This window comes from Notolabrus celidotus, chromosome 7, assembly GCF_009762535.1.
Source record: "Notolabrus celidotus isolate fNotCel1 chromosome 7, fNotCel1.pri, whole genome shotgun sequence".
NCBI lineage: Eukaryota > Metazoa > Chordata > Actinopteri > Labriformes > Labridae > Notolabrus > Notolabrus celidotus.
Window position 1 is genome coordinate 4,426,406 of NC_048278.1, and position 10,856 is coordinate 4,437,261.

Consider the following 10,856-nt stretch of genomic DNA (forward strand, 5'->3'; position numbering starts at 1 on the left):
TGTTTTTATTCAGTGGGTACGGAAAGTATTCAGACCCCTTCACTTTTTATACATGTTGTTATGTTACAGTCTTATTCCAAAATGGATTAAATTAAAAAAAATCCCTCAACATTCTACACACAATACTCCATAATGACAAATAAAACATTTTTTTGCTTAAATTTATTCAAATTAATTAAAAATGAAACACTCAAATATGTGCATAAACATTCAGACCCTTTGCTTTGAAACTCAAAATTGAGCTCAGATGCATCCTGTTTCCTCTGACCATCCTCGAAATGTTTCTACTACTTGATTTGAGTCCACCTGTGGTAAATTCAATTGATTGGACATGATTTGGAAAGGCACACACCTGTCTATATAAGATCCCACAGTTGACAGTGCATGTCAGAGCACAAACCAAGACATGAAGTCAAAAGAATTGTCTGTAGACCTCAGAGACAGGATTGTATCGAGGCAGAGATCTGGGGAGGGGTACAGAAACATTTCTGCTGCATTGAAGGTCCCAAAGAGCTCAGTGGAGTCCATCACATACATACATAATGGAAGAAGTTTGTAACCACCAGGACTCTCCCCAGAGCTGGCCGCCTGGCCAATATGAGCGATTGGGGGAGAAGGGCCTTGTTCCAGCGTTCCTCTGTGGAGATGGGAGAACCTTCCAAAAGGACAACCATCCCTGCAGCACTCCACAGATCAGGTCTTTATGACAGAGAGACCAGACAGAAGCCACTCCTCAGTACAAAGCACATGAAAGTTTGCCAATAGGTACCTAAAGGACTCTCAGACCATGAGAAACAACATTCTCTGTTCTGATGAAACCAAAATTGAACTCTTTGGCCTGAATGCCAAGCGTCACGTCTGGAGGAAACCAGGCACTGCTCATTATCTGGACAATACCGTCCCTACAGTGAAGCATGGTGGTGGCAGCATCATGCTGTAGGGATGTTTTTCAGCGTCAGGAACTGGGAGACTAGTCAGGATCAAGGGAAAGATAAACGCAGCAATGTACAGAGAGAATCTTCACGAAAACCTGCTGCAGAGCGCTCTGGACCTCAGACTGCTGCGAAGGTTCACCTTCCAACATTACAACGATCCTCAGCACACAGTCAAGATAACAAAGGAGTGGCTTCAGGACAAGTCTCTGAATGTCCTTGAGTGGCCCAGCCAGAGCCTGGACTTAAACCCAATTGAACATCTCTGGAAAGACCTGAAAATAGCTGTGCGCTCAAGCTCTCCATCCAACCTCATCAAGCTTGAGATGTGCAAAGAAGAATGGGAGAAACTCCCCAAATCCAGGTGTGCTAAGCTTGTAGCATCATACCTGAGAAGACTTGAGACTCTAAGCCCTTCCAAAGGGGCTTCAACAGAGTATTGAATAAAGGGTCTGAATACTTTTGTACATGTGATATTTGAGTGTTTTATATTTTAATAATTTGCTAAAATTTCTACAAAACGTTTTTCACTTTGTCATTATGGGGTTAGTTATTAGTTATTGTACAATTCTCAGGATACTCTTATGGCTTACTTTAGAAATAGCATCAGAGGCACAGGTTTTTTTTTTTGTATATTTGCATTGTTGGCATTGCCTTTTTTCTTTTCTTATGTCTGTAAAACATTTTAATGATTTTCATCAAAATGTATCCTGTAGTGACACTGCTTTAAAGCTTACTGTGCCTTTAATATCCCTCTCTCTTTGATACAGAGCCTTTAATGACTTTAAAGGATGTCAGTGTCGTGTTGTGTGTTCATGAATTCTTCATAAATAAAGCAAGAAAAAAAAAGAGGTGTTTTTTAATGAAGTTCACCCTCCCGGCAGCAGGGGGCGCTGTAAACCTCGCCGCTAGAGATCTGTTGGTAAGACTACAGGTGAATAAGAAGCCGGTCCCCTCTCTGGTTGTAGTTGTGATACAGGTTCAGGGTTCAGTCTCAGGACTTCAGGCAGCTGATAAATCTGAAGACTAAAACACCCGAAAACTCCGAGAGATCCCCGCAGAGTGTGTGAGGGACCGGTGTCTGTGTCGGTGTCACAGTGAGGATCAGTTTATTCAGACTGTGAGCAGGAAGAGAAGAAGATGGGGGAAGTAGACAAGAGCACACTCTGCCTGTTTGACGTGGACGGCACGTTAACGGCCGCGAGACAGGTAATGGATACGCGTGTGTGTGTGTGTGTGTGTGTGTGTGTGTGTGTGTGTGTGTGTTTGTAAGGGACCTCTCTGACTCTATTCAAACACACACATGACAGCACGGAATGTCAATGCTACTTCCGGTTCCACGTTGTTATTGTAGTCCTTCCGAGCGGTAATGTGTTCCGCGGCATCTAACATTGGTTCCCCCCGGAACCATAGTAGATACATGATCAGATCAGACCATTTTAATAATGTAACTCTGGGATCGAGTTATTTTTCCCTGGTATAACTTTACAAATGTTTCTAATATTTCATTGACATTAACCCATACACATGAAAAAGTTGATGACACTGATGACACTTAAAGCTGGGGTTGGTAGTCAGATGTAGATACACTCTTTGTTACACTGATTAAAATTATATTAATGTCCTGATAGTAATCAATACATAATGTGTTCTTAAAAAAGAGGTAAAAAAAAGCTGCTATCTACAGCCGGAGTAAACCTGGGAAAACACCAACCAATCCCTGCCACCAGGAGCCAAATTATGAAACAAATCAAATCCTGTGATGCCGTTCTGCCCGCCTCCTGCAAAGCGTACATTTCATGTTTGTTTGTGTTTTTAACTTTCACTATGAGAATGTTTTGGTGTTTTCTTACCGCTGAGTGAGACATGAGTTGACCTAGTGCAAAACACAAACGATGTGCTGAGGACCGGTTTTGAATCAGTCACCATCATATGGTCGCGAATCAGCGGCGCTCGTGGAATTAGGAAAGATTAGAGAGTGTAAAAACATTTTATTATCACTGCAGAAAAGAAACACACACTCTCAGAAGAGCAATATTAAAAACAAATCATTTTAATATGTTTTATAAAATGCAAATAATCTAACGACTAGACTTTCTGCAGATGATCTATTCAAAAACACGTACGGTGTTTTAAAGCTGGGTGTTGTTGTTGTCTTGGTTTGTTTATTGTTTATCAATTACTCATATGTCTGTGTGTTTCCAGCCTGCAACTTCTGAGATGTCCGAGTTCCTTCAGAGGCTGAGGGCTCGGGTTCGAGTCGGGGTCGTTGGGGGGTCGGACCTCAGGAAGATCAAAGAGCAGCTGGGAGATGATGGTGACACACACACACACACACACACACACACACACACACACACACACACACACACACACACACACATACACACATACACACGTGACGTATAACATATCTCCCTGTCATGTATGTAATCTGTCTCCTTTTCAAACGTGCAGTGATCCAGAGATTGGACTACGTGTTTGCAGAGAACGGACTTGAGGCGTTTAAGGACGGAGAGTTCCTCTCTGTCCAGGTGAGATCTTCTGTTAAAGGGTTAATACGTGATGTTAGGTCTCGCTCCTGATCGTGGCTTTAAATAAAGACACTGATGATGTCATCGTCTGTCTGCTGTTTTCAGTCTATTCAGGCTCACATGGGAGAAGAGCTGCTGCAGGACTTCATCAACTTCTGCCTGAACTACATGGCCAAGATCAAGCTTCCTAAGAAGAGGTGCAGACATCCCTCAGTGTCACATGTTTACAGAGTTTACAGAGTTTACAGCTGTTTGTTGTTTGTTGTAGATCAATAAGAAGTTGTGTTGTCTGATGTGTAACAGGGGCACATTCATCGAATTCCGTAACGGCATGTTGAACGTCTCGCCGATCGGACGCAGCTGCACACAGGAAGAGAGGAAAGAGTTCTACGAGCTCGACCAGGTAAAACACACACACACACACACACACACACTGGTGGTGGAATCACACATCAATTCGATCAGCCCTCTGCCCTAATCAATAATCAGGAGGCAGGACACGATGTGAAAGGGATGCTGTCTCCTTTGTTGACAAGGTTTTTAAGATGGCAGGTGAAGCAACAGAAGATGTGGACAAGCAGGAGAAAGACAAAGATTACATGATAAATTAGGGCAGGATGAGTCGTTTCATTTTTTTAATTTAAGAAGGAAAAGAGAAATTGATCAAAATCACAAATCAATATTGTCAAGGAAAGATCTCAGATTTTATTTTTAGGACATATCGCCCACCCCTTCGAAGTGCAAAGGTCATCACCTCGCCTGCTTGCTTGCTGTGAGTTTCCCTCAGCACTACATCCTGATCCCTTCTGGAGGACTGACTCCAGGCTGCAGAGAAAGTCTGATGGTTTGGGTTCACATCGGGGCATAGAGCTTTAATGAATACAACATGTGATCTTTATTACTTGATGTTTAGTGTAGTTTTCAGTGTCTTCTGCTGCCCCCATGTGGCCAAAATGCATGAATGCAGCTTTAACATCTTGTCATTTGTTTTCTGTCTTTGTCGACTTTGATTAGATCCTAACATCAATCAATCTGTGTGTGTGAGACCTTCCTTTGTAACAGGAGCTGTGAAGGATCAATGATTTCAGATGTGATGTAAAGAGAAAGACTTCATGTTGTTTCTTTAACTCTGCAGAAAGAGAAGATCCGAGAGAAGTTCGTGTCGGTGTTGAGGGAGGAGTTCAAAGGAAAAGGCCTGACGTTTTCCATCGGTGAGTGAAGACGTGTGAATCTCACGCAGCTTCTTACTGAGTGCTTTCATACCTGGCACAGGATGCTGTATCAGGTAGCGTGTCTATGTCAGTGTGATGTAAATCCCTCTCCTCCTCTCGTCTCTCCCTCTGCAGGAGGGCAGATCAGCTTCGATGTGTTCCCTGACGGCTGGGATAAAAGATTCTGCCTGGGGATCGTTGAGAAGGACAATTACTCAACTATTCACTTCTTTGGAGACAAAACCAAACCTGTGAGTATGCTAATGACCGCAGCTCAGCACAATCAGGCTGATTGCTGTGGAGAGCTCAGGCAGACTCTCAACAGGCAGGGGACCAGCAAAACCAGTAGGCAGACAATAGAGGACTGGAGCTCGCAGCTGTGAGAGGAGCAGTACTTGATGCAAAGTAGTCCTTAAGTGCAAATACATCCAAGTACTGTACCTGTGCAAAGGGCTTTTCTTTATTCACAGGCTCATTCTGTGACTGAAAGGGTCCCATCAGAGACAGAAACAGCTTTTTGGTCTGTCTGAGCCACCATACTCTACAAAAACAGTCATATAAACGAGAGAGTAATGTTCATTTCCTCTGCAGTCCTCCATTTTTAAAGAGTATTAGAGCTAAATATAACCTGGGGGAGATGATATGGACACATTAGAGTGAGCCAGAAGCATTTCAGTGAGAGAAAAGTGACAGAAAATCACACACAAAAAAACAAACAAAATATGTAATTAGCTAAGATAAGACAGCATCACCGGGCCCTTGAATGGTCTGTAGGGGTTTTACATAGTTAGTCCACTTGGTCCAGAGTTTAATAAATACATCCTTCTGAAGCCTTAACAGAGAGTAATCCTTTCCATAACATAAATATGATTTACTATATCAATCCACTCTTGTATTGTGGGAGGTTCGGGAAGCAAGCAGTGCCTCGTCATGACTTTTTTACAAGCACAACTCAAAATGCCAAACAGGTATTTATCAACAGACCTCACCTGAAAATCTACATCTCCTAAAACAATGCAGTACATTGTAGGGCCAGGTCAATATTAAATATACTCTTTAATATTCTATTGAACTCTGTCCAGAAGGGTCTTAACACTGGACATTCCCAGAATATATTCCAGTGGTCTACTTCCTGAAATCCACACAACCTCCAACACTTTGAATCCCCTCCTGTAAAAGGAGTTTTCTGCTTTGGTGGGACAAAGAAACGAATCAAACACTTCCTTCCAAATTCACGCCAAACATGAGAATCAGTACATTTCCTCTGGAGTTTACACTTACGACAGCTATTTCATTCCTTCTGTGACAGTTTCAAGTCAAACGAGCGTCTGGTTTGACGCAGCAGTAAACAGTAACTCCTGCTCTGACTGGTGAAATGAGCGTCAGTGGAGTCTGGCACTTTGAACAGAGTGATGCATTCAATGTTTCTGGGTTTAAAGTGACAGAAAAATAAAAAAAAGTCTTCCTCTAGATATGTGTGCAAAATAAACAGTGTCATTTCTTTGTTCGTTACATTCTCTGGAAAGCGTCACATCATTGAAGTCTAGTCTCAGTTTCACTGTAAACAGTTAAACAGAGGCTTCACTCTGACTTCCTTTAGTGGTATGAACCTGAAACAGAGACAGTTTGTTGAACTGAGGTTTACTGAAGAGGAGGATTTTAAGGTTCTCCCTGTGTTATTTTAGGGCAGAGGGATATTTCTTCATCAAGACTGTACAGGCTAGTTTGAGAGTGCATGTCCCCAAAGCCATCTTTTCAATATTTTTCTCCCTGTTTTATACTTTCTTTTGTTTTTGACACCATAATCTTAAAAAAAAAAAAGGGTGATTGCCCCTGCCCTGGAGCTGAAATATTTGATTTTCTGCATTCTTGGGTGAAACTGTAAACAGATTGTAAGATGTTTAAAAACGAACATGAGATATTTTTCACATTTTGTTATGGGAAATTACAAAAAAAAGATGTAAATTAAGGAAGCTTGTTTCAGACCGTTCATTATTTTCTTTGTATGGTGAACAACAGCAGCTTTTACAATGTTTGTTTGTTGAATGGAGGTGGGATCAAGCGGCAACCTCCGGTCTCAAACTATGAAGCCCATGTGGAAGTGTTATAAACTGCAATTCATGGAGAATCCGCTTGAGGCTGGCTGCAGAAACACTGGAAACCAAATAAACGCCAATTCAAAAAAGACGATCTTTGCAGCATTAATAAACATGTTTACAGCCTGGTTCAAAAAACGGCTTTGCTCTACGTAGCTAATTCCTCTATCGGCACACACTGTACGGGGTGGGGGGGATTTTTTTCTAATGCGACGGTTCAGAAGATATTAAGATTACGAGTTTTTGCCCAAATAAGGACATGACTGACTTGACTCCCAGACGGGAACACATAGCTGTTGGCTAAGAGGCTCAAACTCCGCCCCTTTACGTCACACTCTGCCTGGTTGAGTTCCGCATTTCCAATATGGCTGCCGCCGTCGATTGGCTTCAAAACAGCTCTCAGGAACAGATGTGTGACGTCACGGATACTACGTCCATATTTTATACAGTCTATGGGTGGGATCCATCATTTCTGATGCGTTCAGGAAGTCAGGAAATCTAAATGCTGATTGTCTTTAGTGACAGCATCAAGCAGATTTGTGTCTCAGTGTAAATGTTTTATCTAGAACAGATTGTTAGCTGCTCTTCATGCAGATATCTGTTTATAGAGAGAAAGAAATCCTCCTCAGATTAACAACCAGGGGAGCTGGATTGTGTTCCTCCTACTTTTGCTCTCCCCACAGACGTTTTTTCCTGCAGACACCAAGGCCTGCTACTACTCGGACTAAGAACAGAAATTAGAACACCTCTCATCCTCTGTACAGACTCTGTGTTTCCCCCTCTCCATCCTGCCATCTTGTATTTTCTCGTGAAAGATGTTTGATATGAAGAATCATCTCTGAAGCTTTCTTTACAGACGTACCCTGGACCTGCACACGTTCATCATCAGGCCGCTGTAGTTTGTTATTCAGAAACTAACCCTGTGAATCTGTTTCTGTGCGACAGGGAGGAAACGACTATGAGATCTACAGCGACCCTCGAACCATCGGACATGAGGTCTCCTGTCCCGAGGACACGCGCCTTCTCTGTGACCAACTCTTCTTCTCATGAGAAACAGAAACTGACGCTCTGTTACTGAAACTTACGCTCTAAGTGAAAGACGACATGAGGTGATGATGATTTTACTGCTGGAGGGTGGTGTGTGATGAAGGAGAGGAGGGGATTCTGTGTATTTCTGGATGGGTAGAAATGTGATTAACTTTAGTATGATTGTGTTATCAGCTGCAGCTCTGTGTGTCCTCATGTTTTTATGATCTATCATTTTTTTGATTAAGAAAACTAAACTTGGCATTTTCCACGTCAGCTGATTCTGAATCTGCTTCTGACCGAGCCGCCTCGTCTCATGTGACCCGCCGTGCCTCTAATGTTAGTCTCACAGACGCACACAGAGGACTCTGTGAGCGAGGGGATCACATGTTACTGCCTGAGTATCAAAACCACTTTAAATGCAGTTTAACTCACACAAGAGGAACAGTTTTGTCTTTGTCTGCAGATTTTACATTTGATGTTGCACTTTTATTTTGAAAAGACGTTCTTAATGACACCCACAGGATGTGTATAAGGAGTTACTGTAGCCTCTAGATTTAAATCAGACCCGTGCCTTGGACCTGTATTCTTTCTAACGGCCAGCAGGGGGCGACTAATCTTCTTGCCAAAAGAGGTCATGACGAAAACAATCCTCAGTTTTCAAGAACAAAGTTGTGATTAGACACGAACAAATAGGAAATAGTTCCATACATGATTGATGATCAATGAGGGGTTACCATAATAAGTAGATAAAGAGGAGAAAGCAGTTTAACATAAAGTGGAGCGTGTTGTTGGGCAGAGTACAACCTACACCCACCCCTTTAAAGGAGCAGAGCTCTGAGCCTGACGTTTAATTTCATCGACAGGAAGCTGACGGATAAGCACCACGAGACATCGCTCGGCTGTAATGCTCCTGTGAAGAGGCCGCGTCAGGTTTTGAAGAGATTGTTAACACACCTAGCTTGTTAGCTGAGCTGCTAACCAGCAAACAAGCAAGCCGGTGCGTTAGACCAGGGCTTCCCAAACTTTACAGCCTGCGACCCCCAAAATATTGTGACCAAAGACTTGCGACCCCCACTGTCCCTCAAGGAGGTTTAATGCGGCTTCATTTAGCTGGTCTGCAGAAAATGACCCCACCTATATGAGCATGTGTCTGTGTTTCCTGTGCTGTTATGAATCAACCTACTGCTACTGATGCGTTTGATAATGAACTGTTCACTGGGTCCCAACCATAGACTGTATAAAATATGGACGTAGTATCCGCGACGTCACCCATCTGTTTCTGAAGAGCTGTTTTGAGACCAATCGGCTGCAGCAGCCATATTGCTTCTGTCGAGCCAGTGTGACGTAAAGAGGCGGGCTTTGAGCCTCCTAGCCAACAGCTGCAGTGTTCCCACAGGCAGCTGTGCCTCTCACTGGAAGACTAGTAATCTCAATATCTTCGAAATTGCCGAATTAGAAAAAAATTCACCCCCCTCACAGTGAGAGGACATCGAGAAATTAGCTATTCAGACTACACTCATCTTTTGTACCAGGCTGTAAACATGTTTATTAATGCTGCAAAGATCGTCTTTTTCCCATTCATGTGTATGTGACTTCCGGTACTTCCGGAGCCAGCCTCAAGTGGATCCTCAATGAACTGCAGCTTTTAATACTTCCGCATTGACTCATATTTTTAGACCAGAGGTTGCCGCTTGGTCTTTGGGAACCCCTGCGTTAGCCGACTGTATAGTAAAAGTATCTGATGGTTTGTGACCTATTATCCCTCTCCACCTTCACCCTCCTGTCCATATATGGTCATTCCTGGCCCCAGAACAATAAAGCAGTGACCAGTATAGCAAACATGAGGTTTGAAGAAAGGCAGCAGCTCATTTGACTTCCTGACGGTCTGTTTTATTTTTCACCATCATGGAGAAAACTCTGAAAAACAACTCTCACAGCGGGGAAACTGAAGCAGAAGTTGAGATTCCTGAAGGTGTTTCAGAGATTTTGGAGAGTGTGATGTTTTGGATTCATGGCACTGAAGACACTTGAAGTATTAATCTGTGTGAAGAATCAGCTGTAATGATGAACTGTTTGAAATAAACAAAGGGAACAATCCTCGGCCACACGTTTGTGTTGTTTCTTTAAAGTATGACTTCATCTTGATAAAGGTTTTTTACGAGGTTCTGTTTAGCACTGGTTGGTTATTACTTAGCAATCGCCTCTGTGTAAAATGCTTCTATTCAGGTACTGTCCCTTTAAGACCCATCCAGCACTCTGGAAGCCTCCTCCACTGTTGCCAACAATAAGTAAATATGGAGTATGTCCGTATTTTTCGCACCCCAGATCTGACCCTACGAGTCTGGGAAGGGACGAGAAAATCTCCAGCGATAAGGAGCAGAGCAGGACGTTTGTTTGGTGAGTGTTTCATTTACTATGTTTATTACGCTCTTTGATGGAGATTCACCAATCTGTGATGTCACAGTTTGAGTAAATCTCGTGTCCCTCTCGGGTGATCTCATGTAACTTCTCGAACAAGCCGTCATTTCACTCCTGACAGAAAAAGGCTGACACTGCAGCTTCTTACTGATTTGATAAACAAACTTTGTGTGCCTAACTTATTGTCATTTTTAGTTCTTACATTAATTTAAATCATTTAATATAAAACCGGTGAATTAAAGTTATAAAAATACAATGGTTAGTGATTGTATTAGTCCATGTTTACTTGTACTAGTTTACAAAGCGGACCTGCCACTACCAATATGGCCGACGCTCTGACGCATTGCAGCAGCAGGACAACACAGGGAATTCTGCATGTACGGAAATATATGTCCATGTTCAGTCCCCTCCTGGGATTACTCAAACACACGTTTATCTCAAGACCTGAAACTACATCCATAACAACCACAGACTAGATTATAAAGCCTATGAAAACCTTCTCAGCCTACATAATCCCTTATTTGATGCAGGTACAAGAATGATAAGAGATCATTTTTTCAGAGCTCACATTTACCTTAAATTATTATTTTATTTAGACTAAATGTTGACACATATATCAGATAGAAAGTGCTACAG

General features: G+C 42.5%; 1 protein-coding gene across 1 annotated transcript; it reads left to right on the top strand.

Annotated features, from left to right (window-relative positions):
* Nucleotides 1-1,846: 1,846 nt before the first annotated feature.
* pmm2 (phosphomannomutase 2) lies at nucleotides 1,847-9,909 on the top strand. The gene is made up of 8 exons (XM_034687563.1): nucleotides 1,847-2,141; nucleotides 3,138-3,249; nucleotides 3,390-3,466; nucleotides 3,572-3,663; nucleotides 3,770-3,869; nucleotides 4,602-4,677; nucleotides 4,813-4,928; nucleotides 7,719-9,909. Exons 1-8 carry the CDS (start codon nucleotides 2,073-2,075, stop codon nucleotides 7,821-7,823), a joined length of 747 nt encoding a protein of 248 aa, XP_034543454.1. The 5' UTR covers nucleotides 1,847-2,072; the 3' UTR covers nucleotides 7,824-9,909.
* The last annotated feature ends 947 nt before the right edge of the window (nucleotides 9,910-10,856 follow it).

Excerpts from the sequence above, each read along its gene's own strand:
- pmm2 (XM_034687563.1), top strand. The coding sequence starts at position 2,073 with ATGGGGGAAGTAGACAAGAGCACACTCTGCCTGTTTGACGTGGACGGC. Across the intron at positions 3,250-3,389 it reads AGAGCAGCTGGGAGATGATG|TGATCCAGAGATTGGACTAC; the intron begins GTGACACACACA and ends TCAAACGTGCAG. Across the intron at positions 4,929-7,718 it reads TTGGAGACAAAACCAAACCT|GGAGGAAACGACTATGAGAT; the intron begins GTGAGTATGCTA and ends TCTGTGCGACAG.